The 26,437-nt window shown below is 56.2% G+C and overlaps 10 protein-coding genes across 10 annotated transcripts; 7 read left to right on the top strand and 3 right to left on the bottom strand.

Annotated features, from left to right (window-relative positions):
- Position 1: 1 nt before the first annotated feature.
- Positions 2-2,911, bottom strand: PUNSTDRAFT_114943 (uncharacterized protein; the record flags this gene model as incomplete). The annotated part of the gene is made up of 13 exons (XM_007385747.1): positions 2-10; positions 192-256; positions 318-629; positions 686-817; positions 871-911; positions 966-1,023; positions 1,079-1,138; positions 1,256-1,347; positions 1,402-1,766; positions 1,828-1,957; positions 2,026-2,169; positions 2,223-2,392; positions 2,798-2,911. The coding sequence occupies 13 exons, from the start codon at positions 2,909-2,911 to the stop codon at positions 2-4; spliced, it is 1,692 nt and encodes a 563-aa protein (XP_007385809.1).
- Positions 2,912-4,832: 1,921 nt separating this feature from the next.
- PUNSTDRAFT_105306 (aldo/keto reductase) lies at positions 4,833-6,449 on the top strand. Its single transcript, XM_007385746.1, has 9 exons — positions 4,833-4,996; positions 5,057-5,076; positions 5,129-5,226; positions 5,292-5,708; positions 5,762-5,807; positions 5,861-5,913; positions 5,973-6,013; positions 6,072-6,205; positions 6,261-6,449. Exons 1-9 carry the CDS (start codon positions 4,934-4,936, stop codon positions 6,415-6,417), a joined length of 1,029 nt encoding a protein of 342 aa, XP_007385808.1. The 5' UTR covers positions 4,833-4,933; the 3' UTR covers positions 6,418-6,449.
- Positions 6,450-6,661: 212 nt separating this feature from the next.
- On the top strand, positions 6,662-10,510 carry PUNSTDRAFT_136193 (uncharacterized protein; the record flags this gene model as incomplete). Its single annotated transcript, XM_007385745.1, has 6 exons — positions 6,662-6,978; positions 7,042-7,153; positions 7,208-7,300; positions 7,371-7,545; positions 7,607-10,047; positions 10,103-10,510. 6 exons carry the CDS (start codon positions 6,662-6,664, stop codon positions 10,508-10,510), a joined length of 3,546 nt encoding a protein of 1,181 aa, XP_007385807.1.
- Positions 10,511-11,969: 1,459 nt separating this feature from the next.
- On the top strand, positions 11,970-13,015 carry PUNSTDRAFT_136192 (uncharacterized protein; the record flags this gene model as incomplete). Its single annotated transcript, XM_007385744.1, has 3 exons — positions 11,970-12,219; positions 12,293-12,455; positions 12,511-13,015. The coding sequence occupies 3 exons, from the start codon at positions 11,970-11,972 to the stop codon at positions 13,013-13,015; spliced, it is 918 nt and encodes a 305-aa protein (XP_007385806.1).
- Positions 13,016-14,060: 1,045 nt separating this feature from the next.
- Positions 14,061-17,219, top strand: PUNSTDRAFT_71104 (WD40 repeat-like protein; the record flags this gene model as incomplete). The annotated part of the gene is made up of 11 exons (XM_007385743.1): positions 14,061-14,204; positions 14,261-14,418; positions 14,475-14,554; positions 14,616-14,668; positions 14,725-14,765; positions 14,817-15,017; positions 15,076-15,342; positions 15,394-15,627; positions 15,679-15,932; positions 16,009-16,267; positions 16,346-17,219. 11 exons carry the CDS (start codon positions 14,061-14,063, stop codon positions 17,217-17,219), a joined length of 2,565 nt encoding a protein of 854 aa, XP_007385805.1.
- Positions 17,220-17,493: 274 nt separating this feature from the next.
- Positions 17,494-17,809, bottom strand: PUNSTDRAFT_136190 (uncharacterized protein; the record flags this gene model as incomplete). The annotated part of the gene is made up of 2 exons (XM_007385742.1): positions 17,494-17,558; positions 17,626-17,809. 2 exons carry the CDS (start codon positions 17,807-17,809, stop codon positions 17,494-17,496), a joined length of 249 nt encoding a protein of 82 aa, XP_007385804.1.
- Positions 17,810-18,318: 509 nt separating this feature from the next.
- Positions 18,319-19,676, top strand: PUNSTDRAFT_53834 (uncharacterized protein). The gene is made up of 4 exons (XM_007385741.1): positions 18,319-18,762; positions 18,823-19,098; positions 19,158-19,489; positions 19,540-19,676. The coding sequence occupies exon 1, from the start codon at positions 18,391-18,393 to the stop codon at positions 18,613-18,615; it is 225 nt and encodes a 74-aa protein (XP_007385803.1). The 5' UTR covers positions 18,319-18,390; the 3' UTR covers positions 18,616-18,762; positions 18,823-19,098; positions 19,158-19,489; positions 19,540-19,676.
- Positions 19,677-20,216: 540 nt separating this feature from the next.
- Positions 20,217-22,360, top strand: PUNSTDRAFT_71590 (uncharacterized protein; the record flags this gene model as incomplete). Its single annotated transcript, XM_007385740.1, has 10 exons — positions 20,217-20,468; positions 20,518-20,675; positions 20,731-20,810; positions 20,863-20,915; positions 20,978-21,018; positions 21,066-21,119; positions 21,297-21,356; positions 21,408-21,623; positions 21,688-21,903; positions 21,961-22,360. The coding sequence occupies 10 exons, from the start codon at positions 20,217-20,219 to the stop codon at positions 22,358-22,360; spliced, it is 1,530 nt and encodes a 509-aa protein (XP_007385802.1).
- A 1,569-nt stretch (positions 22,361-23,929) lies between these two features.
- Positions 23,930-24,688, top strand: PUNSTDRAFT_16809 (WD40 repeat-like protein; the record flags this gene model as incomplete). The annotated part of the gene is made up of 1 exon (XM_007385739.1): positions 23,930-24,688. A coding segment is annotated over one exon (759 nt), but the record flags the coding sequence as incomplete, so codon positions are not given.
- Positions 24,689-24,694: 6 nt separating this feature from the next.
- Positions 24,695-26,341, bottom strand: PUNSTDRAFT_105300 (actin depolymerizing protein; the record flags this gene model as incomplete). Its single annotated transcript, XM_007385738.1, has 4 exons — positions 24,695-25,536; positions 25,592-25,930; positions 25,996-26,171; positions 26,230-26,341. The coding sequence occupies 4 exons, from the start codon at positions 26,336-26,338 to the stop codon at positions 25,108-25,110; spliced, it is 1,053 nt and encodes a 350-aa protein (XP_007385800.1). The 3' UTR covers positions 24,695-25,107.
- Between the last annotated feature and the right edge of the window lie 96 nt (positions 26,342-26,437).

The raw sequence follows: 26,437 nt of genomic DNA, 5'->3' as shown, positions 1-26,437 counted from the left end.
CTCAGTCCGCCTATACCTTGCCAGCGCTGAAGATTGGAGTCAAAGAACTCAGGATGCGACAGATGGCCTAGCTCTTGCAAGCCGCTCACGCACCCTATTCGGCACAAAGACTGCCCCAGCACGTAGAGGGGCACATACATTGAGTCAACATATATATATTACCCCGTTTCATACACCGTTTAGAGGGTTACGTTGACTTTGAGGATGCCTGCCTGCACACTGCCGCCTGCCACGGGACGCATGAGCTTGTTCGCGCCTACGGAGCTGTCGTCAGTAAATCCCTCGCACAAACCAAGGAAGAAGTTCGAACGACTTGCCATTCTGCACGACGAAGTGCGCACTCGCGAATCCGTCCAGGTTCGGGTTGCTAATGTTGCGCATGGCGTAGTAGGTCGCGTTCAGCGTGTGCGGGTCGATCGTGAGCGTGAAAAAGCCGCGGTAGGAGCCTTCGCTCCACTGCAGATCCTCGTTGCCCTTGGCGGCGACCAATCCAGCGGACTTGACGTCCGCGGCGGCGGGAAGGATACCAGAACCGAAGGACGACTCGGAGGTGACGGCGGTCCCGGCAAACTCAACGCCAATGGCGCCTTTGCCGGTGACGGGGTCATAGGTCTTCGTGTCATTCGGGTCTACATAGATCGAGAGCGATGAGACGTTGCTTGATGACGACTTCAGGAGGACTTACGGGCCAAGTCGGACACCCAATTGGCGTGACTGTCGCCGGACAGTATGATGGTGTTGTCGATCTTGTTTTGATAAAGGTGGCTGAGCACGCGCTCGCGGTTTTGACGGTAGCCATCCCAGGCGTCAAGGTCGACTATTGCCATGGCATTGGCCCATCGATTTGTCAGGATCAGGCAAGAGACTCACAAGCTCCCGATTCATTAAGTTGGGTGAAGACAATTTGCTGACTGCAGCAGCCGCGTCAGAACGGTGCTCGTAAGTTCCATTGGGGTGGCACTTGCCCGACAACACGCCAAACGGCGCCTCGCGCTTGCGACTGTGAGAGCTGCTGGAAGAACCCTGACAAAGTCCACTACGTCATCTGCGTACACGCCAAGATAGAGACAACACGTACAGTTTTCTTGCGCAAACCCCATGAGAGAGCGATTGGCAAAGTCGGAAATCGTGTTGACATCTATATGATGTCAGGGAACGTTAAAATCGACTTCAATCTGTGTGATTGGAGCTTACATTCTGTGCACTTTTGTCAGAAACGCAGCTTCTTGATTTCACCATGACAGACGTAACATACCGGTGTTATAGTACACATCAGTCAAGTCCCGGTCGTATTGCCGCGTGTCGAGCATCGTCAGATCTAGCAGCTTGCCGATCTGGAAGCTGCGCCTGCGAAGTCTATCAACGGCCCATCCTCGACCGAGGATAACAGTATGCTCTAACCATATTCTTAGCTGATCATCCGCCACCACCTGCCTTACCGGCAGCCACTCGTGGTATGCCCTGACTGCCGCTAGCTTGCGATCCGTGAAACAAGCGCCGCTCGCGGCGCCTACGCCGTTCTCCGCTTTGGAAAAGCTGCACCCGAGCGCGGTATCGTTCGAGTCGGCCGTGCCCGCCTTCCAACTGTTGTCTGCGACCTCGTGATCGTCCCAGACCGTGATCCAGGGAGCATTCTGGTGCGCAAAGACCAGCGAAGCGTCGGTGCGGTACTGCGCGAGTCGTTGGCGATAGTCGGCGATAGTGGCGAGTTCACGGCCAAGGACCTGGCGGCCGATCTTGGCGCCGCTTCCGACGGATTCGTATATCTGTGAAAGGGGGTAAGCGTTGGCAAAGGGTATAGCGAGCGAGGAAGGACGGAAGGCATACGTAGTCACCGAGGTGAATGAACACGTCAGCCGATGTGTTGTGCGCAGCGAAACCGTATGCGTTGAACCAGCCCGTCTGATATTGCGAGCAGGAGAACACGGCGAGCGTGAGAGGTTGCCCGCCATTCACTCTGTTGGCGGGAGCTGAAGAACACCGAGCTATTACTTCCCGCAGCGCGAGGAGGATGCGGGATGCGACTGACTGTCGGGGCTGGCAAGAGTTCGCGTTTTGCCAATGGGAGAGACACTACTTGGGGCCGTGCAATCCGCAAATTGGAAGAAGTAGTGCGTGTCAGGCGAGAGACCGGTCGCTTCGACTTTGACGGTGAAGTCGACGTCGTAGCTAAATATAGATCAGGTTTACGAAGTACATCTTATCTTATCAACGACACACACCTGGTGAACGCTTCACCTGAATCTACAGGGTGGGACAGGGACGAGGAGGTCGAGATCTTCCATGATACGCATACAGGAACGCTCTGATCCGGACCCCCGGCCTCGCTGTTTGCTACCGGCGTTGGAACAGCGCGCGTCCAGAGCAGGAGCGAAGTGTCGAACGGGTCGCCCTGGGAAACGGAGAAGATGGACGGCTCCGGTAAAGAAGAGAACGTGGGTGCGGGACTGAGAGGGTGCTTACACTGGCAACTACGTTGGGTCAGTGGCGGATCAGTCAATCGGACAAAACTTGCCTACCGGAATGAGTAAAATTCAAACCACCGCTCCAGACGAAGGGGCTCTAAGCTCAAGGACCCAGATAAGTGACGTACACAAGGATGAAATGAAGGGACGGACGTTGCTGAAATCGGCACCGTAGAAAGTCGGGTAGTGCTCGTCAGTGAAGCCAGTTGAATCGGCCATTTGGCGCTTGACGTGGTGAAGGTGGCGAGCATGAATGGCCTCAGTGTCGCGTTTGAGCTATGACATCCGATGAGCATGATTTTGTTGGTGCTAATTGTGACATGAATATGTACCTGGGGATGCTCGAGCACAGGCGAACGATATACCAGGTTACGGTCAAGGTAATCAACACCTGTAGTCGCGAGAGCAACGCGAGCAAGCACAACGAGGGCTACGATCGCGTTCATCTTGACAGCTGGTCGATGCCGGGTGGTTGATGCATGAGACAACGACTATCGACGCCTTTTTGTAACAAATCGTTGGAGAGGCATTACGAAGCGGGGGCCCGCAGGTGACCCTGCGCGCTTCTGTGCGCCATACGGCGCTCTATGCGGTGGCACATCAGAAGCGCGCCTTTGCTGGCGCGAAAAGCAGGTGTGCGATGGCCATTGCAGTAGGGTGCCGGCGCACGTTCTTGCATGCAGGACGCGATTGGGGACGCGGTGGCTAGGAGAAGCGAAGACGGCGGGCGTATGACACCTGCGGCGCGGTAAATATGGTTGCTGGATGCCCACGGTGCCGTAGATTGCGGCAGAAGGTGGAAGCAAAGAACGACCGTGACGGAGAGGAGGCACGTTCGGGCGACCGAAAGTTAGCACAGCCACCATGAACTCTTCGACGTCATCGTCAGTCATGGCGACGGGCCAACTCACGCCCTACACCTCGCCAGAACGATTTCTGTAGGATAGGGCTCATTCAGTTTTAACAGGTCCCACAGGACTTGCTAGTCAAATAAAATATTCTACTCTCAAAACTCACAGAAATCGCCACCACAGATTTCAAGATAACGGACTTTCAAAGAGAATTGTGGTTTTAGATTTAGAGAGTGTGCCCCGTAGCGAGTGGAATTCGCTGCGCAGCACTTATCACACCTGTTGAAACTGACTGAGCCCTATCTTAGTCCCTCAGGGCCGCTGAGCACAAGTTATTGTCTTTGTGTGAATTTGTATTGGACCATTCAAGAGGCAGGCGGAAATCAACTTTGCTACATGATGACGCCGCTTTGATGCTTCGAAACAACTACTACACGCCGGCTAACAGATTCCGTCGCCCAATACGGGCTGAGGGAGCTCGGCAGAGGGATGAAAGTTGCTTGGCGATGGGCTCACGGCTTGCCCGGCGGCGTGCGTCTGCCGGTGACATACACATATACAAGATCCACCCGTGCATCGTCACTGGTCGGTAGTACAGTGATTACAGCGCCAGTTCGCTGTCAATTTTAGTTTTCCCGTCAAGTTGCCATACCTAGGTTCGATCCCCTGAGGAATTGTTTTGTGTTTGACTTCTATGCTCTGCGTCAGAAAGCCTCTACCGTCCTTGGCCCGAGGATGGATGTGTGGTCAATCGATAGGCTATAAGAGTTACCAATGATTGCTTTCAGTGCACTCCGTTAACAAAGCTATATACACGCAGTTGCGCCCTTATAACGCATCTCCCTGGTGTAACGGCTAATGCGTAGTTGTGGCCGTAGCGCCGCCCAAGTGGCCGCGTCTCAGTTTGATCTTGCCTGTGAATGATTTTTTGAACCTTTTCCCGGCCTGCATTTCGAATCCTCTGATGCCTCCCTTGAACTGTGTGCCGTGCTGTATGTATATGGACAAAGTTTGTGGTGAGCACTATAGCTGATTCAGTCTCGTTGGAGTCTGCACCAGCCCTTCGTGCTACAACCCCGTCGCCCGCGGCTTTGACAATGTCGGCATGCCCGGCAAGACCCCTCTGGACCAGTTTGCTTGCTTCGAAACAACTACTTAACCGAGCTTGCCGTTACATGCCGAAAGGTATCATCATGTCGCGGAATCCATTTCCGCCTGCCTCTTGGTACCGTTTTGGCCAGCTTGAACATATTCATCAAGCTGACAGAACAAAATTCGTTCTCATTCACCAAGCTGACAGAACAAACTCGTTCTCAAGTGGATCAGCTGTGGGGCATGCCGGTGCCGAAACCAAACACAACGCGCCTTCCACTGCACTGGCCCCGGTAGACCTCTTTACATATAACTTCCTGACCGCATCTTACTAGCTTACGGTCATGGAGTACTAATAAACGTGACTGCGTATGCGTCAACTTACCTTCGGCGCTTTGCACGTACCCACATTCTCTCTGGACGACCCACGTCATGCAAGTCGTACATATAGGGGGCAGAGAACACACGGCATTTGTTACTTGATTAACCACATCTACCTACAACACTCCAAGTTCGTGTCAAGAGATGGCAGTCAAGACGATTAAGTTGGGCGGATCGGCGTCCAATGTCGAGGTTGCAAAGGTCGCGGTGCGTGTTCAACTCATTGGTGCAGTAGCCATTCCGGTGCTGAGACTACGTGAATTCTAGCATGGCCTGATGCTCATGACGTTCGTTGGGTTTCTTGGAGCCGACGTTCATATGTTGAATGACCTGTTGCAGATGGAAACCTACACCCGTCCCCGACGAACAATGCTTCGAGGCCATCATCGCGGGCATCGACCAGCTCCCGCCCGGTGCAAAGATGTTCATCAACAGCGGTGCGTTTCCGTGCACACTACGAGACACGGAGCTGCCACAAATCTCATCGCTTTCTAACTCGTAGGTGAATTCTACGGCCACAACCTCTCCACCGCCAACCTCGAACTGCTCTCGCGATTCTTCGCCAAATACCCAGAGTATGCCGACAAGGTCTTTCTCTCTGTCAAGGGCGGCATGAAGGCGCATACGCTTGTGCCCGACGCGTCGCCGGAGAACCTGAGGCGCAGTGTCGACTACATCATCGAGAAGCTCGGACCGAATAAGAAGGTGGATCTATTCCAGTGCGCGCGCGTAGCCTCGGAGCCGCCGGTGGAGGACGTGATGAAGACACTGTTGGAGCTCGTGAAAGAGGGCAAATTCGATCACATCGGTTTAAGCGAGTGCAGCGCGGAGACGGTCAAGAGGGCGAATTCGGTTGCGCCGGTGGCCGTCGTCGAGATCGAAATCAGCCCGTGGTCGTACGAGGAGGAGACGAGGAAAGGTACGGTTGGCTTGTCCCACGCCCCCCTGAGCACGATGTTGATGCATTCTCAGTGATTTCGACGTGCAAGGAGCTTGGGATCGCCATTGCTGCCTATTCGTAAGTATCAACCACTGTCTCCGCCCGCTGGTGCTGAAGACGTCTCGTATCAGGCCCCTTGGACACGGCTTCTTGACGGGGAAACTCAACCCCAAGGACCTCGAAGGTAAAAGTTGTCCTGCGCTCCGTATACTTACGCTCTACTAACGAACACCAAATGGGCAGAGGGCGATATCCGCGGCCATGGAATTCGCACGAAAGAAGAGGTGAGGTCCCGATCATCGTGTTACTCGTCGCAAAACCGTTGATCGTTTCGTCTCGTAGAACTGGAAGCATAATGTCAAAGTGGTCGAGACGCTCTCCTCCATAGCGTCGAAGAAGGGCGTTACGCCCGCTCAGCTTTGCATCGCCTGGGTGGGTGTGCTTGGCCCGCACATCATGCCCCTTCCGGGTTCCTCGTAAGCCCCTTCTGTGCGGAAGATGACATGGCGACTGAATACCCGAGGCAAATAGGAGCCCGGCTCGCAAGCTCGAGAATCTCGCGGGTGGAGATATAGAATTAAGCGAGGCGGAAGTGAAGGAGATAGCGGATGTGGTACAGAGGGTAGGAGTCCAGGGCACCAGAGGTGCCGATGTGCCCGATATTCGTGCCCTTCGTATGTGGGGTTAATCCGCATGTATTGGAATCTGTAGCTGGCGAACAAAAGTTGAGATTGACTTGTCTCCGCATGATGCTGCGAATGAGCTCAACGTCGTCAGTGCATCATACGGCCAACATTGCTCAGGAACCACGCACAGCCACGGGCGAGCATCAGTGCATCACACAGCCTCCTGTACAACGCGGTCGTTGTTCTTCGCGGCGACGACGATGGCAGCGTGCACCATCGCCTGATGACCACTGACGCTCGACGTCCATGCCCGCCACCCGCCACCGCGACGAGCAGCACGATCAAGGTGCCGCGCACATGCCCACGGGCCGTGCCTCGCCATTGCCGCCCAATGGCTTCGCGTCCCCTCCACCCTCGGGCCTCTCGGACTCTGCGCCGTTGACGGCGTCTTCGAGCTCGTTGACGCGCACACACATTGATCAGGCGCTACTGAGGAGTCCGGACCATGGAGTTACTTTGGACTTGACCCATCTTGGACTCGCCGACGTCGGCGAGGCCGGCGCGCACGAGCTCGCCAGTATAGGGCGCGAAGACGCTCCTGATGCCGAGAGCCCGATCGTCCGGTCCGTATCCTATGCGAATCGTTATATTGCTCGTCATTGACCGACGCCCATATTATCTTGAAGAATTGCTCTGGGACACAACCGCCTTGCAACGCTACCCAACACCTTCGCACTCCTGTCCCGCTTACGATACATCAATCTGAGGAACAATAGTTTTTCTGTCTTTCCTCCCGTGGTACGTGTTTGACATATACCGCAATACACGCATTGAGGCCCATTCCTATTTTAGCTCACGCAAATGCCCTCGCTTGAGATTCTCGACATTCGGCGGAACAAGATAAAGCGCTTCCCGGCACAACCAGGACATCTCGTCAATCTTCGTGTACGTTTACGTTCTCACTGTACTCGCCCGTCGCTCATGCTATTTCGGTTCTTGATGACCTATCAAACAGGTGCTGTCTATTTCGCGCAACAAGCTCACCCGCCTGCCTCCTTACCTCGCCTCATTTACCCGCTTGGAAAACCTTGGCATCGACCACAATCCAATCGACTGGCCTCCGCGTGCTGTGCTCGATCCGCATGGCAGCGATCTGTCAAATAAGCAGGTTATGAAGGGATGGGTTAATGGTGTTCGGGAGTGGATTACAGAGCACACACACGGGGAAGTGGCTGAAGGTCGCAAGTTTAGTGGTGATTCCGTGGGGGAAACTGCAAGGCACGTATCTGTACTCATACGGCTCGGATTACAAGGACGACCTCACCACACCGTCGCTAATTGGGTCATCGTCGTATAGAAACCATGCTTTTGCATCTGCGTCTACCTCTACACCGCACGTACGCTCCTTCTCCTTGGATTCGGACATCTCGGCCTATTCCGCGTCAGACGAGCCTTCGCCCTCCCACGCTGCCTACGACAGCCGCCCCTGGCTCGCGTCTCCTACCATAGGACCATCTTCTCATTCTCAGTCGCAACCACCAGCTCTGCATCTCGACACGCACCTTGAGAACTCGCTTGCCAAGTCACGTTCTCCTACCCGCTCCCCGGACAGTTATTTGCCTACTCCTGATGAATCTGTCGCATCGACGGACGAAGAATCGACGCGTGTTCCACAGCAACTGAAGGAGGTTTTACCGCTCAACTTCGGGTTGAAGCCCACTTCTCAGTCGACAAGCACCACGACGCCGACAAGCCCGCTCGACCACGCGCGCAATGCGTCGTATGCGGGCAACGTACCTCCTCTCCGCTTGCGACTTAGCCTCACTGCGAAGAAGAGCTTACCCGATCTGCGCACGACCACGGCGGGTGCGAAGATACACGAGAGGAGAGGCGCGCCGGATCTTGCACACCTGCCGATGCCGTCGAGGAGCTTCACGGAGGATCATACCAGCAATAGTGGTATCTCGACCGGATCCCCTCTTCCGACGAGGTGGAGGCAGGATAGCGCAGGGTCGTCCGCCTCAGCTTCTGCAGACGCCGTAGGTAGCGCTGGCCCTAGCTCACTCTCGAGAGCTGCTGCAGCCCCTCTCAAGCCCTTCCTCGTCGACGGGCCGGTATCCGCGTCCCCCATATCGATGCACAATCCCGCTCGTTCGATTGACCTTGAGCGACACGCGTACTTCCGCCGTTTCTCAGCGCTGCACAACCACAACCTGCATCCGCTCGGCAGCCACGACGGCTCATCTACCGCGAGCACACCAGCTGCCTCTGCGACGGGCAAGCTACTCCCTCCACCACTCATAGCACTTGTGGAGGGAGCGCGGGCGGTACTATATGCGCTTACTCAGCTTCACCAGACCGTCATCCACCACGCGACGCACATGGCCGACGAGCGTCTAGGCGCCATACTGAGCCGGGTGCTGGACCCGAGCTTTGCGCACATCGCAAGTCTGATCTCGGCTCTGGACAGATTCGACGCGTTCTCGGCGCCTGTGCGTAACAACCACCCAACCCCGCATGGGGCCGGTAGTATGCGACCCCCTCCACCCTCCGCGTGTCGCGCGCTGGCGGAAGCGACGCGCGCCTGCGTGGGCTCGGGGACGCGCGTGGTGAAGGCACTCGCGGTGCAGGCGAAGGTCATTGGCACGCGGGATGATCCATTGTACGTCCGGAGCCTGCTACTACAGATATGGGGCGCGAGTGCGGAACTGGGCGCGGCCTGGGCGCGGATGGCGCCACAACTCGATGCGGCGGTGCCCTATCTACGAGAGGGAAGTAAAAGCGGGAGCGGATCGAGGAAGGGGATGGCGTTGGGCAATGGGCCGCCGGTGAGCAGGGCGAGGGGCGTGCAGCAAGTGTCACCCACGAAGGAAGATCTACCTGTGCCCGCATCGGCCCCGCCGAGTGCGTCGACGTTTTCGCCGCACGGCGGTTCGCCTGCGGGATCTGGGTCGGCTGTGGTGACGCGGTCGCGCTCGATACACGCACCGGATAAGGAAGAGAAGGCGAGGAGGGCGAGGAGGCACGCAGGCTCGTTCAGCGCGAGGGATGTGGAAATCGGGAAGCACATGCCGCCTCATGTGGACGATCTGCCACCTGTACCGGGGCTCACGTCACCTTCTACGGCGTCGATGGTGGTGACGAGCCCGATGAGCTCATCGACGCCGACACCGAGGGCGGCGCCGCACATGGAAAGCTTCAGCTTCGCACCTTCGGGATCAGGGGTGCTGCCGAGGAAGGCCAGTTTGGCGAGTGTAGCGGGCGCCTATGAGGCGAGTGCGTCGAGACCTGGCACGGGGCAGTCGGCGAAGGCATTCGGGTCCGGTCTCTCGCGCGTGCCAGAGGGACATTCACGACATGGCTCTCTTACATCCTCTGCATCGGCCTCGGTATCGTCTTCGCCATCCATACCAGGCAAGGTGCCGCAGCTGGAGATTCCGCTCAGCGCGAACGCGAACACTGTAGCGGATAAGGATGCGATGACAGCGATGCGTCGAACTATCGAAGCGGCACTGCCAGTATGGGAGATGCTGGAGGAGATCGCGAAGGACGAGAGTGGGGCCGTGCCACCTGCGGAGCTGGCGCGGGCACAGGCGGTGACGACTAGCTTCGATGGACACCTGAGGCGAGTGGAAAGTGGGGACGCGACGGAACGAAGCGCATTGAGGGACGATGCACATGTTTTCGTAAAGGTGCGGTGTCTTCCCAACCGTAGTCTATTGTGGTTCGCTCACCCAAGCCGCACAGACGGTCATCCATCTCGCGAACCTGATGAAGCCATATGCGGGACCGCAAGTGGCGCCTCTTCGAGCGAAGATGCATGAGCTGTCCAATGCGACTGAAGAGACCGTTATCCTACTGCACGCCTCGTCGTTCTCGCCGCCGGCGACGCCTCGCTCGCACTCGCCGATGGTCTTCGGCCAGCCAAACGGAGGACTCTCGGTGCTCGGTTCCGATTTAGACGGCGGACGACTCGGCGTAAACCTGTCGCGGAGCCGGAGCGCGCAGACGGCGAAGGCGCCCCAAGCGGTGTCGTCACCGAGGGAGGTGCCGCGTAGCGCGGCGCCTCATCAGCAGACGTTCAAGCTCCCCCCTCATCCGCGGCTGGGCCCGGGGACAAGGAGGGAGACTGGTGGAGACGGAGGGTACTTATAACGTCCTCCCACCTCCTGACTATTTCCTTCTCTGCATATGGTTTTTGTTCTTTGCCTCTGACTGGCATGAAGTCTTGATAATGCGATTAATGATTAGGTCTCTCTCTTCGCTCTTTCCGTGTTTCTCACATCATCGGTAGCAAGCCGTTAGTGTCCTTATAATGCTGCAATAACAGAATGCCCGCTTTAGTATCCAGCTTCTGGAGAATTATGCTATGCGGACGACGTAAGTGTAGTCTCGTTGGCCTGACATGCCTGCTTTATATTTGGTGACGACCGATATTGCGTTTGGCTGGTGTGCGCGTCTGGCCTGCAACCCTCATTAACGTTGTTCACTATAAATCTCAAGCTCAAGTGCAGACCGGAAACCGAGGGCTACTCGCCGTAAAAATGCCCCACACTCACATCACAATTTTATGATGACCATATCACTACTCTGTCCAGGATAGTCGATCGGCACCGGGCACAACTTCAGACTCTTGTTAAGCTTGGGATTTCCAAAGCTGCATCTTGGCTCTATCGTGAACAGCCCTACTTGACTTCATTCACGCACGCTAGGCTATGTGCAGCAGCTTTTCGCCGACGTCGGGCGAGGTCGCGCTCGTCAACGCCAAAGCGCCGCCACAAGATCCTATGACCGGAATCCCGACCGCTGACGGCAGTCCTCATAGCACAGCTAGATCGTTGCCTATGAACGAAGTCGTCCGAACCTACCCTGCTATGCTTTTGCTTCCATACCCTGAAATCAGCATCGGAATACATCGGTACCTTCATTCCATGCCGTCATGGGATCTGGCACCCCCATGGAGCTATTGCAGCTCGTTCAACGGCCACAGCCTCATTCCGTCCCACATATGTCGAACAAAAACTTCTAATTTGCAATCCAACAACCAATGTCGGTGATGCGATAGGCTTTGACGTAGTTCGAAGCAGGCTTGCGATGTACAAGGGACGAGATCGCCCTTACTGCGAGCTTAGTCTTGACTAGAGGGGGATACCGGGGCTGACGAGCGTCCGTTGCGCTTGAGCACAACATCGGCTCTTTACCGCGTCCGATCAGGCTCCAGGGATCTTGGGCGGGACAAGACCTACTCCTAGGGCGGTGCAAGACAAAGCCGAGCAAGCTACGGGGATACGGCAGTTCTGATGTGCTGCTCTCTAGATCCGAACACGTACTGGCTATATGCCTCGTGAACGACAATACGCCATCGTCGCTTTGCTTACCCTTGTCGTGCGTATGTGACCATCATGCCGATTGCGATCTACGTCGGTGGATTCGTCTCTCCGGTGTGTACAGTCGTCGTTACCCCTCTCGGTCCAGTATACGCTTCGCTTGGAATCAACACTGAAGATCTCGTCGGCGCGTCATCATGGGAGAGCGCACGAACCTCCAGAGCAAACACAGTATAAAACCGGCACCTTGCCGTTGCGACTCGTCAATCCAACCCATTGAAATCACCATGTCGACATCTGCCTCTTCTGACAGCCTGGGACAGGAAATCCCCGTTAACGTCGAAGACTGCTTCACGGCCGTCCGCGCTCTGGAAACCGGAGTGAAAGAGCTCAAGGGTCAAAAGAAAAATCCTGTCAAGGCCCAGTTCGCGATCATCGGTGGAGTGGCCGTCGCGGCGCTGACGCGCCCCTACGCTAACAAGTACCCGACCACCGTCATCAATTTTCCGAACGTGATCAAGCGACAGACCAAGATAAGTCTGATTAATTTTGCTGTCCTGAAGGGCAACACAGAGATTAACGCACTTCTTGCCCCATATCCACGATGTAGACCTTGAGCTCCAAATTCAGGATAAGAACACCCTTGCCGGCCTGTGGACTGCACTTAATGGACTGGGTTATCTCCCCCATGGTGTTGACGACCCCATTAGCGCTCCGGGGGGCAATTTCATGACATCTGCTGAAGGAAATAAGTATCTCCTGGATCGCGAATAGTATGTCGGGTCGCCCACTTCCTAAGACCCACTACGATACTGATGGCTTCGTCAGCGACGCGACCGGACACAAGCGCTCCCGCAAACTGGCGCAAGTCCCTTTCGACATCAGCGAGCTGGACAAATCGCGGCTTCTCGACTACATGGACAAGGGCCAAGTGTTCTCTTCTGCGTCCATCGTGGACCTCGCGGTGGACGGCTACCCCACCAAGCTGCCGACGTTCCGCCCGCACGTCGTGCTCCTGCTCAAGATCGAAGGCGCTTCACAACGCGAGCAGACGACCCAGAAAGACTTCGTGGACATCGGCCTCCTGGTCGCGCTCGCGGCGGACCTGTCCATCTCGCATACGTCGTTCAACAATTTCCGCAGCCGCGATGCCTGGAGGCAGCGCATTGTTCCTGCCGCGCGCCGCTGGGCTGACAAAAGTAACAAGAAGGCGGAGACGGTCGTCAACTGGCTGGCCGACAAAGGTGACATTTCCAAGGATCCTGTCACCAAGCAGGCGGCGACGAAGCTGTGGGAGGCGTATTTCGCGACGCTGCTGAAGTTCATTGTATAATAATACGATTATTGCAAGGCTTCCGAACCGAGGCTGCACGCCGTCGTCCTTACGTATCGACCATGTCAACCTCTTCAAACCGTGGTGAAAGTACGTAGTGTAACTGGGCCTTGAGTTGGCAAGTAGCCTGCCATAGCCCCTGTATCAATGTTGAGATATTCGTCGATCGCATGTTACCATGAACACACCGTCCTATTTGAACGTGCGTGCGAGGGTTCTTGTCTACGGTGCGTTTGCCCTTCCTTTCTCGAGGCTGGGATCAGCGCTGGGATCGCCGGGTCGCCACGTGGGCAGCGTGCGGTAACGTTGGGCTTGCCGCTTCCTTCGTCCACTCCGTTCTCGTCTACGGTGAATGCAACATACAATTCTTTATCGAGCATCGCATATACTGGGGAGGGTTGATGGAAAACAGTCTACTCAACAATCGCGCGCATGGCACCTCTTAGGATCAGTAACATCGGATTCAGCACGCGGTTGCCCGGCGACGCGTTAAGAAGTACATGCCCGGACCTACAACTTCCATGCCGATGCAAAGAGGACAACCTACACTGAGCGTTGGAATATGTTGCGAAGCCACCACGTCGGTGCACCGAGGCGGCATGCGGGCCATCTGGATCGTCTTGAAGCCGGCCTTCAACACATGGATCTCATTGACGTTGCTTCGGTCTGGGGACTCAATGCGGTTCTTACGCTTCCCCCCTGTCTTTCTAGATTCCACTTCCATCTCGCCGCGTGTTCAACATGGAATGTGGCACTAGACAACGTGTTCTATGTGCGTATCATCTAGATATATCCGCCTGCGCGTAACCATGATGCACAGGGAAGTCATACCTTCATGGAGTACATCTAGCCGTGTCGTTAGCATACATTGATCATCAACGCACCTCTCCCCTCCTCCGCGCTAAAGATCACCTCCATGTCATCGACTCAAGCGCAATCATCCATGGAAAGGCTACTCAATGACGCAGGGCGCTCCCGTCTCAGCAACCCGACCGAACACGTTGACGGAGTCGCGCCGGTCGCTGGAGTTGCCGATGCATACGAAATGCACGAAATATCACCCGCGGCTGCAGGATTTCAGAAAGAGGCGCGGGCCGAACCCAAGGACAAGATATGCGACTGCCACTCTTCCTCCGGAAGAAATCTGGTGGTCTGCATCGACGGTACCGCCAATCAGTTCGGGCTCAAGGTGAGTGCCCGCGCTTCGGACGGCGCCTCGCAACGGACGCTGATATAACCATGCAGAACACGAACGTCGTCGAGCTTTTCAGCCGACTGGAGAAGAACAAGCAGCAGCTGACGTACTACAACAGCGGCATCGGCACTTTCGTCAAAGAATCCTGGACGTCGCCTGGGTACTGGCGTCAGGTCTTCAACCATACGGTTGACATGGCTATAGCTTGGTAACTTGCAACACAGCTCTATACAGGGCGTTCGCTGACGAGGTCGTCCTCCGCAGGAACTTCAAGCGCATCGTCCTTGACGCGTATCGGTGGTTGTCGGAGGTATACGAGGAGGGCGATCGAATCTTTCTCTTCGGTGGGTGTCTATTGTGTCTCAGCACCACATACCTGAGCACTCATGTGCTATCGCTATGCAGGTTTCTCGCGTGGTGCATACCAAATTCGTGTTATCGCAGGGATGATAGAGAAGGTTTGTGATATTCGACGCTGTTCTGGAACGGACACGGAACATTGATTTGCACTAAGGTGGGGTTACTTCACAAGGGCAACAATGCCCAGATCCCATTGTGAGTATCCGCCGAATTCGTATCATCAGGTAATGACTTGATACTTCGCAGCGCGTACGAGGTCTACATTGCGATGACCGCTGTTGGAAAGCGCAGTGGACGCAAGAAAGGTACAGGCAGCACGACGTCGACGGCTGGACATCGGCATCCGAAGATCACACCGAAGGACCCTGACTACCCGGAAAAGCTGTGCGCCAACTTCAAGGGGAAGCTATCGCTAGCTGATGTAAAGGTTCACTTTGTCGGCGCGTGGTGAGCTGGACGGTTGAATCTGTGCGTGTCCATCTCATGGAGAGCTTGCTGGGTCTAGGGACACTGTCTCTTCCATCGGCGTGGCACGAGGACCGAGTCTTCCGGAAACGACCAACGGCATGACGCATGTTTGTGTCTTCCGGCACGCTTTGGCTCTTGACGAGCTCCGCGTCAAATTTCTGCCCGAATACGCAAACGGCGGCGCGGGTCCTTCCCAGGGTAAAGAAGGGGCACAGACCACATCGAACGTACCGGCAAACTCGAGTCAACCCGGACCACGGGGCGACATCAAGGAAGTGTGGTTTGCGGGATCCCACTCAGATGTGTTCGTAGGGACGTATACTGCTCTTAAAACTATCTCTCACGAAGCCTCTAGTGGCGGGGGTAATATTCCAAACCTCGAGGCCGATCAATTCGGAGCGGCGCTTCGTTGGATGACGTACGAAGCGACAAGTAAGGGTCTGCGAGTGCGCCCCTTTGATGGAACATGGCAACCGTTTCGCCCCAATCCGTCCATGTCATTCATATGGAGAATCGTGGAGTTGATCCCTTTAAGACGGCTCACGTATCAGGATCGACCTCAAGGGAGTTCAGACGATACACAGCGGTGGTCAGTCTTTCACTTACTGCTGATGGATAACAGATCCCTAACACTGCACAGGCCACCTCATCTGTCATCGCCTCGAAGAGTCCTGGATGGTCAGCTGGTCCACGAGTCTGTGTTTGAGCTGAAGGATTACAAGCCCCGCGCTCGCCTCTCTGGGCAATTATCCTGGGATAAAAGCGTGCTGCGGGATAAGGGAATGCTCGAAACCGATCCCTACTTATCCATGGAGGCTTTGGTAGAACAACTGGCCAAACAGGAGCCTCTCACGAACCAAAATCGCGACGTCCTCGTTGCCATGGCTTCATGGGGTGAGTCGGAGCCATGCCACTATCGCCTGGAACTGATCGATCACCGTTCTTTAAGGCGACACAAACGACCGACCAGTCATGGATGTGCCGAATATTGCTAACAGACTGTTCGACGCGTTTGATGCCACAAGACAACGAAGCTCTATGAAGGCAGAGGACCGTAGATCACTCGAACGCGACATCGTCTTGGCTCTGGGTTCGTTCCCCTACCTCCCAAGAGATGCTACCCGCCGTCCGATCTCCGAGCTGCGTGAAATGCTGTCGGGCGTAGATAAGCAAGCACCAGGTATCCGTCGAGCGGTTTCGAACATAACTCAGGTATTTGGAGACCGTGAGTGTGCCTGTATTTTTTTCGCCCAATGATACTAAATGGGGAACCCATAAGGACTGTTGTCGGAGCTACGCGGTCACAGCGCGTTTGTACTATCTGTAGCCTTTTCTCCGGATGGCACACGGATTGCTTCGGGCTCCTGGGATTGGACGATCCGAATCTGGGCGGCGGATACCGGAAAGGAAATCCTAGAGCCAATTTGGTGGCACGCAGCTCCGGTCACGTCTGTCGCATTCTCCCCAAACGGAGGATGTCTTGCCTCAGGCTCGTATGACTGCACCGTGCGACTGTGGAACGTGGAGACGGGGCAGCAGATCGGGGAGCCGCTCCGAGGGCATACAGACGCAGTTCTGAGTGTCGCGTTCTCACCCGACGGCAACCGCATCGTCTCGGGCTCAGACGACAGGACACTCCGACTCTGGGATGCGCAGACGAGACAGCCCATCGGCAAGCGTTTACGGGGTCACTCTGACTGGGTTCACAGCGTCGTCTTTTCACCGGATGGGAAGCACATCGCCTCTGCATCCGATGAAGGCACGATCCGACTCTGGGACGCCGGGACAGGGAAACCAGTCGGGGATCCGCTTCAAGGCCACGATGACTGGGTTCAGTCCGTTGCATATTCTCCCGATGGCACTCGCCTCGTCTCTGCGTCCAGCGACAAAACACTCCGGATCTGGGACACTCGGACGGGAAAGACGGTGTTAGGCCCTTTGCGAGGGCACACCAACTATGTCATCTCCGTCGCATTCTCGCCGGATGGCAAGTACGTCGTCTCCGGCTCTCGCGACTGCACTATCCGGATATGGGACGCGCAGACGGGACAGACCGTGGTGGGGCCGTTGAAAGCGCATACGGACTGGGTGAATGCCGTTGCGTTCTCCCCCGACGGAAAGCGCGTTGTCTCAGGTAGTTACGACGATAGGGTGAAGATTTGGGACGCGGAGGTTGATTAGCCTTGCGTGCCATGCCTGATGCGGGTGTATGAGGTGCGTAGTTCGCGCTCTCGGATGTGCCGTCCTGATTAGCTGACAGTCGTCGTTTACGCGTTTTGGCAGACCCGAATGTGCACGCCAGGTTGTGAATCCTATGGACGTCCCTTCCGTGCTCATCTGCTACAAGATTGGACCAGACGTCGACGCATTCACTGCAACCGGCTCCTCATAGGTTGAATATCTGATACCAACGGAATATGCTACTTCACACGTCGATGTCGAATTATACAACGGGTTATATAACAAAAACATACATTTCGATTTCGTCCGTAACGTAGACGACGTTGCCATAATATACAGCTGGTCGCGTACCGACGTCCAGGACGGCTCAGCCTCGAAAACGGTTTCTTCTCGTTCAATGTCGCACCTCCGCTCGCTTTCTCGCTCACCGGTGCGGCCGCGGCGGGACTAAGACCGAGCTCGGCGCGCAAGAACGCCTCGTCGATCTCGCGCCGATCGCTCGTCTGCACCTTGCGTGCGCTCATCACCGCCTCGCCGAGCAGTGCGCGGGCGGCGTTGTAGGTGGACAGAAAGGCCGACGAATAGACCATGCGCGGCTTGACGGGCGCGCTAGTCGGGCAGGAGTAAACATGCACGACTTCGCGCTCGGAGGCACAGTGGGTCTAAGCGTAGAAGGCAAAGCAGGGCACATCGGTAGGGAGCACGGCGCCGAGCTGGGCGACGGGGCATTCGACGTCAGACTGGAGGGTTAGTGTCTCCGCTGCGGGTTTGATGGTCTATGAAATGGGAATTTGATCAGTTCTACACTTCTTGTTGTTGTGAGATGAGGAAGAATACATACCAGGGCGATGACCCTCACCGTGTTGCCATCTGCGAGCCGCCGCATAACGCCTGTCGTCCGCGTCCCATACGAGCCCGACCGCCGAATGTGCTCCACCTCCGTGGTAGTCGTTGTGCTGTGCCACGGGCTTCTCGGCGTGCAGCGCGGCGAGCTCTTGCTCACGCACCGTCGTCGGTTTCTGTGAAACGAGGTGAGCTAGGTGCGTAGTATGGCCAGTCGTGGTGATTTCCACCCTGCAGGTGGCGAAGAGGTTGTCGGCGAGTTGCAGCGCGTCGACGAATCCGATGAGCGAGGCGCGGGCGAAAGCGCAGGCATCTGCACATCACGACCATGAGTACCGAAGGACAATGCAAAAGCGTAGAGACGCGTTACGTTGTTGCGCATGCAGGCCGTGTACCAGATTGCCCGTGCGGTCGTCAAGCCGCTCGTGGACGTATCATCGGACAGCAGCAACTACAGCGGTCGTCGATCATCCGCAAAATCGCCTGCAGCCGCGAGATCGGCATCGTGCAGGGGGAACTCCTTGTGTTCGTGCTGAAACCTGTATCTCGATAGCATCTCCGAGGAACAGCAGACCGAAAACCGGGCCTGAAAGCAGAAACTCGGAAGGAATTGGAGCAAAATCTGCAGTGCACTATGTGTACTACATGTGCAGTGCCCGGTTACGATGAGTTATCTATAAACCATGGATTGATCGGCCAGCTTTTGCGAACATAGCCTCGTCAGATGAGCGTCGAGCTTACGAGGTGCGAACATACGCACGACACCTTGCAATCACACCGTGCGGTCCACACGAGGCATCGACCCTCTCGCACACGCCGGGTGATGCCCGGGCGATCGAGAGGAGTTGACATAAAGGCCTAAGGATGAAATATCCCAGTTGATAAAGATCGACGGGTTTGAGATCGTAGAGTCTAGTCGGCGTCCCGCACTGTTGCATGTCCTTCCGCTTACGACCGAGCGCAGAAAGCTACGGTTTCACTCGAGATCAATCCCTGAGCAAGCGATGCTTCGATTGAGGCGGGTTGAGCTGTCGCGCTAGAGAACATCTACCAGTCAGACATCTGACTACCAGAGGCAGTTATACAAACGTGCACCTTGAGTTTTGGTAGAGCCTGCCTAACTCGGGCTTGTCAGTACATAGCGGTGCCGTCGACGCGGTAGCGGTTGAGTGATTGAATTGAGATCATTCTTGCAGACAAAGAGCGTTTTCCCGAGATATATAGTCCATATATGCGCTATGCGCGAGCGATTGAAAGATTGACAGTCAAACTGCACGGACGTGATCCACGAGCTCCCGCTCTTCATTCCTTGGTCGACGATCCCAACTCCCGAGATGTTTCCACGATCACGTACATCTTGCTGAACGTGTGTAGTGGAGCGGTATCATCTGTATGGATCTCCTCGTAACGCTTGGAGTGAAAGGGGCCTGAAGGACAGAGATGAGCCACGACAGGGGGGATAGAGCGCTGAACGTACCTCAAGGCGTCCGCGAGCCCTTCCACCATCTGATGTTCCGGCGCCTGAGACGAAAGACCAACGTCATTCCAGCCCTAACGGATAGATAAGGTGGGAGTTATTCAGCCGTGAGACGGCAACTCTGAAGGAGAACGACGGGGCATGGGAGGCGCTGCCGAAGTTTGAACGGGCGCTAATCTGCGGCGGCATACGCGGAAATGACAACGTGCGTCGTGCATGTCGCTGTTCTTGACCATGGATTACAAACCTCATGGAGCATTGCTATCTCGATACACGTACGACCTTCTTCGCGAAAAAAACCCCCGTCTGTCTCGCCTGACACAAAAATTCGCAAGATCCTATTACCGGTGCCAGGTGGCTTTTGCCATCGTTCTCGTGTTCAGCTCACATTGTGCGCGTCGAGTTGCGACGCCGAGAACTGGTCGATGAGCTTCGAAGATGTTCTGATCTTCGATCCCGCACTTCGAGCGACAACAGACGCCGCACGTCCATAACAGTTCCATATTGAACCTTGACGAGGACTTGCCGTGCCGACTATGGGCCCGGTGCCTCATGCTCATGGTTCACATGCTGTCCAACCCTATACAACCTCCGGTCGGAAAGCGCAGGTTCGATAGCCCTTTTTCCTCGCATCTCTTCCTCTCACCTACACCTTCACTCCAGAGCGCTGCAGAGCCATGGCCGCCGCTAACGACGACACGGCTTCGACCGCGCCTTTGATCTCGGCGTCGCATGAGGACATAGCCCGTCATTCCGAGGGGGAAACGGATATCAAGCCTGCGCCGCCTGTGCCCAACCCGGCTCCACAGGCAGCAGATAAAGCAGAGCAACGTCAAAACCCTAAGGCTTCGACGTCCTGTGCCTGTAAAGGCGGCGGTCGAAACCTCGTCGTGTGCATCGACGGGACCGCCAATCAATTCAGCTACAAGGTCAGCCAACGTTCTTCCCTTCGCACCGACGCTGAACCAGGGCTCGCAGAACACCAACGTCGTCGAGCTTTACAGCCGCTTGATCGAAGACGAAAACCAGCTCACGTACTACAACAGCGGGATAGGAACGTATGCGCGGGATAGCAAGACATCTTTCCATTATTGGAAGCAGAAAATCGATCATACCATCGACATGGCAATCGCGTGGTGAGCATTCGTGATTACCCGTCTTAAGTCCTCTACCAACGTACCGTCCCTTTAGGAACTTCAAGAAAATAGTCCTCGATGCCTACGAGTGGCTTTCAGAAAATTACATACCGGGAGATCGAATATTCCTTTTCGGTCTGTCGTCTACGTCAATGATCACACAGCACCATCCTCACCGATTCTACAGGCTTTTCGCGGGGCGCGTATCAAGTGCGTGTCATTGCAGGAATGATAGAACTAGTGCGTCCCTCCGGCTGATGTGCTCAATACGTTTCGCTGACAATTGTGGCCCCGCAAACCAGGTCGGTCTGGTCCGTAAAGGAAACAAGGGCCAGATAAAATTGTGAGTACGCGATGTTATCTCACATCCGCCTTCTGAACGCAATACAGCGCATATGACCTCTACATGGACATGATAGGGCACCGACACAACTCCTCCCAGTCGTCGGCTGGTACGATAGCGAAGGTAAGGGCTTGGCTGCGAAACAAGCTACGGTGGTCCTTCCGCCCTGGACGCGACACGACGGCGCTGCAGCAAGATGAACCAGAGATCGCGCCGGCGCCAAAGCCGATCAAGTCCAAGAAACGCCGCGAGCACAAGACTGACCCGCTGGAACTGAGTGAGCGTTTCAAGCGTACGCTCTGTCGGAAAGGTGTCAAGGTCCATTTCGTTGGAGCATGGTGAGCCCCCCGTGCCGTTTTCCCGTCCGCCGTTTGCTCATCCGCCTTCAGGGATACCGTTTCATCCATTGGGGTCGCCCGTGCGCCGAGCCTTCCGGAGACGACGACGGGGATGACGCACGTCTGCGCGTTCCGGCATGCGCTCGCCCTCGACGAGGTGCGGGTCAAGTTCTTGCCCGAGTATGCGAACGCGGGTGTGGGCCCGACTGCAGATACCCAGGCTGTGAACGTGAAAGAGGTCTGGTTCTCCGGCTCTCATTCCGACATGTAAGCCGGTTTTGAGGTTTGATCTGCTAGATGATACTGAACAGACGATTAGCGGCGGTGGAAGCGATCTTAATCTCGACCTTGACAAGTTCGGTCCCGCCTTGCGCTGGATGTCTTACGAAGCGCTCAAAGAAGGGCTGCGCATGATAGATTTCCGCGGCAATTGGCAGCAGCTGAAACCTACAAATTCTATGAGGTGGTATTGGAGAATCCTCGAGTGTCTTCCCTTCAGGCGACTATCTTACGACTCAAAGAAAGAGAAAGAGCATGCGGTATATTTGTGAGTCATCTAAGCAGACTTTAACCGCCCATTGGCTCAATAGAATGGCTTTGCTAGCCCTCACCTCTCGTCACCTCGTCAGATCATGCATGGACAACGTATCCACGAATCGGTTATTGACTCGCCATCGCAACGGGAAATTATCTATGAGCCATTCATCGGACCTCTGTCGCAGTCGGAAACTTTCAAGCTGAAGAAATCGGAACGTTCAGCGTGGAAACGCAGAGCACGCGTCCCTGACGGCCTGAAGTGGGACCAAGTCATCGCCAGCGACGACTGGATCGAGCGTGACCCTTATAAATCGGCAAATCGCATCGTCGACGGCATACTGGGTGGGAACCTGTCGGACGAGGATTGTCATGTGCTCGTAACACTGTCCTCATCTGGTGAGCTGCTCACCTGGCTGCCTGGTAGGATGAAGTTGAACCTTGTGCAGACGTCGGCCAGCGATCGATGACTGACTACGCAAATGCGGACGAGCTGTTCAAGGCATTTATGGCCGTCAAGCTTGCGATCGCGGCGGGACCTCCGACGGAACAACACGAGAGGCAACTCATCGGGCTTCTGATAGTCCTTGGCGCGTTTCAAGACTTGTCCAAGATGGATGAAATGGATAATGGGGAACAGTCCTGGATGCGCGAAACCGCAGAGCGCTTGTCTAATGAACAACCACAACCATCAAGTTCTCTGGGGCAAGCTTCAGCGGAGCTCTCGCGATTGTTCCGTGCTAGAGTCCAAAGGCTTTTGGACGAGTTGATGCGCGAAACATGGCTTAGCGACGGCGAACGAGATGTGCTGTGTACTATAGTGGAAACAGGTCAGTTGACAACGTACATCTGCTCCCTACCTGTGACTTATCTTTGATAGACTTCGGAAGAAACACCCTTGCAGCGATCGCCGACGGATCTAAATTGCTGAATGTACTCGAGGCTGCAAAGCGCGACCTGCACTGGTCTTATCGCAGAGAGCGAATCACGGATTTATTGACTCTTCTAGGTTCTTTGCCTTCGTTGTCCCGAGGCACCGAGCGATACTGGCAGGAGAATGTAGCGGAGCTGCATGGCATCGTCGAGTGGCATCGACCTGTTGTCCGCCGTGCCATTGATCGAATTTCCCGCCCGTTATGTGACAGAGCCCCAAATATCGTGGACAATATTGTCAGCATGCAGCTTTCTGACACGGAGCGCAATGTGCTCGACGCGTTATTGTATACAGGTGTGCCCAGACTTCTTCCAAGCTGCATCCGCCGGGCTGATCCACACCTCGCGTCAGAGTCCGGCAGGCAATCTATCGCGAATTGCAAGAAAGTCGAAAAACTCCTTGATACGCTGAAGAAGCTCGTGCTGAGTGATGATATCATGGACTTGGATCTGCGGAGGGTTCGCATCACGGACCTGGCGGTGGCTCTTTGTGCATCGGGCTCGCTCTGCTCTGCAGAGCTCTTGCCGGAACGTCTGTTCATCGCGGTCTTATCACATGTCGATACGGAACGGTTGGACTTCACCAAGGCCACGGATCAAATCATGCAAGACATATGTGATACGGCTGGCAATGTAGTAGCAAAGCTCGCAGATGCAGGGCTATCGGAAGCGGATCACATTCTCCTGAATGGGTTATTAACATCAGGTAAGGCGGCTCCCATTATGCACTAAATAAGGTCGAAAGCTTATGTGAACAGAATTTGGCAAGCTAGGAAGGACCGCGTCAACGATTGTAGCAAGGCTGTTCGAAGCTCTCGAAAGGCAACAAGGCGCCATCGCCGATGTTGAACCGGAGCTGCGGCAGATCCACGCATCCGATATAACACGGCTTCTTGGCACGTTCTCCTCCTTACCCGACGGCGCTAGACAATACCGTAAAGGTGTTTTGAGGGAGTTGCTGTCTGGTGCCGACCAGGAGCAAGCAGGAATTCCCGAGGCCGTGGACCGGACAATGAAGGTCTTTGATGGCAGTCAGTATACTTGCATGACGTTCAGTTGTTGGTTTGCTCAGACGGATTTACACAGGACTGTTGTTGAAGCTACGCGGCCACAGCGGTATTGTACTATCTGTAGCCTTTTCTCCGGATGGCACACGGATGGCTTCGGGCTCCGGGGATAGGTCGATCCGAATCTGGGCGGCGGATACCGGAAAGGAAATCCTAGAGCCACTTTTGGGGCATACAGATTGGGTCAAGTCTATCGCATTCTCTCAAAATGGAAAACGTCTTGCCTCCGGCTCGGATGACGATACCGTCCGACTGTGGGACGTGGAGATGGGGCAGCAGATCGGGGAGCCGCTCCGAGGGCATACAGACGAAGTTCGGAGTGTCGCGTTCTCACCCGACGGCAACCGCATCGTCTCGGGCTCAGACGACAGGACACTCCGACTTTGGGATGCGCAGACGGGACAGCCCATCGGCGGGTCTTTGCAAGGTCATACCAGCGACGTCCTGAGCGTCGCCTTTTCACCCGCTGGGGATCGCATCGCCTCTGGATCCGTCGACGGCACGATCCGACTCTGGGACGCCGGGACAGGGAAACCAGTCGGGGATCCGCTTCAAGGCCACGATGGCTGGGTTTGGTCCGTTGCATATTCTCCCGATGGCACTCGCCTCGTCTCTGCGTCCAGCGACAACACACTCCGGATCTGGGACACTCGGACGGGAAAGACGGTGTTGGGCCCTTTGCGAGGGCACACCAGCCATGTAATCTCCGTCGCATTCTCGCCGGATGGCAAGTACATCGTCTCCGGCTCCTACGACCGCACTATCCGGATATGGGACGCGCAGACGGGACAGACCGTGGTGGGGCCGTTGGAGGCGCACACGGACTGGGTGAGGGCCGTTGCGTTCTCCCCCGACGGAAGGCGCGTTGTCTCGGGTGGTGGTGACGGTTGGGTGAGGATATGGGACGCGGAGGTTGATTAGCCAGGTACGGCATGCCTGATGCGGGGATATACGCGCTCTCGGATGTGCCGTCCTGATTAACGGACAGTTGTCGTTTGAGCGTTTTGGCAGGCCCGAATGTGCACGCCAGGTTGTGGATCCTATTTGCTGCAAGACACATTGGACCAGACGTCGACCGCTTGTAACCTACTCTTCACACTTGATATCAACGGAACATGCTACTTCACATAACGATGTCGAACTATACAACGGCTTTGATAACAAAACACATTTCGTTCGTAGCATAGACAACGGTGCCATAGCATATACCTAGTCGCTCACCGACGTCCGGGCCGGCTCGGCCTCGCAAATGGTTTTTTCTCGCTCGATGCCGCACCTCCGCCCGCTTTCTCGCTCACCGGCGCAGCCGCGGCGGGACTAAAGCCGAGCTCGGCGCGCAAAAACGCCTCGTCGATCTCGCGCGGGTCGCTCGTCTGCACTTTGCGCGCACTCAGCACGGTTTCGCCGAGCAACGCGCGGGCAGCATTGTAGGTAGAGAGGAAGGCGGACGAGTAGACCATGCGCGGCTTGACGGGCGCGCCGGTTGGGCAAGAGTAGACGTAGACGACTTCGCGCTTGGAGGCAGAGTGGGCCCAGGCGAAGAAGGCGAAGCAGGGCGCGTCGGTGGGGAGGACGGCGCCGAGCTGGTCGACGGGGCATTCGACGTCCGACTGGAGGGTTAGTGTCTCCGTCGCGGGTTCGATGGTCTATGAGACGAGAATTAGGATCGATGGGCTGCAGCAAGAATGGGAATGAACACACCAGGACGACGATCCTGCTCGCGTTGACGTCCGCGAGCCGGCGCACGGCGCCTTCCGCGTCCGGGTGCCATGTGAGCCCGACCGCGCCTTGTCCGCCGACGTGCGCCACACGTGCGCCGCTCCCGCGGTAATCGTCCTGCCCCGCCGCGCGCTCGGCGGCGCGCACCGCGGCGGCTTCTTGCTCACGTGGCGTCATCGGCTTCGGGGCGGCGAGGTGCGCCAGGTGCGCGGCGTAGCCGGACGGGGTGAGGTCCGATTTGGAGGTGGCGAAGAGGGTGTCGGTGAAGTGCGGCGCGCCGAGCGATTTGGTGAGCGAGGCGCGGGTGGAGGCGTAGAGCATCTGAAGGATCGGGAAGATGGGGTTACTTGCGAAACGACGATTGCGAGGGGTGTAGATATGCGCACTTTGTCGCGCACGCCGGCGGTATCTGGCACATATGAGATCGCGAGCCAGCCCGCGCCGTCGTCGAGGCGCGCGAGGACGTAGGCCGGCACATCGTCGGACAGCAGGGATTGCAGTTTGTTCAGGTCGTCCGTGAAGCTGCCTGCAGGAGCGAGTTCGCCATCCGGTACGAGGGATTCTGGGTGCGCGCGATCAATATGGACGGGGATCTACGAAGATTGCGGCTGGTGGAGGACCGTTTCGGATGGCGACCTTGATGAAGCGCGCGGTGTGCGGCTCGTCGACGGCGGCGGCGAAGGCGTCGGAGAGGGCGGGCGAGACGCCGATGCCGGAGGCTGCGGACATGTTGATGGTGAAGACGATGTAAGATGGGTGAAGATGGAGGGGAGAGCGGAAGCAGATGGGGGGGCGTGAAATACAGATCGGACGCCCCTTGCACCGGCT

The sequence above is a fragment of the Punctularia strigosozonata genome (assembly GCF_000264995.1).
Source record: "Punctularia strigosozonata HHB-11173 SS5 unplaced genomic scaffold PUNSTscaffold_9, whole genome shotgun sequence".
NCBI lineage: Eukaryota > Fungi > Basidiomycota > Agaricomycetes > Corticiales > Punctulariaceae > Punctularia > Punctularia strigosozonata.
This window is presented reverse-complemented; position numbering and strand designations above follow the sequence as displayed.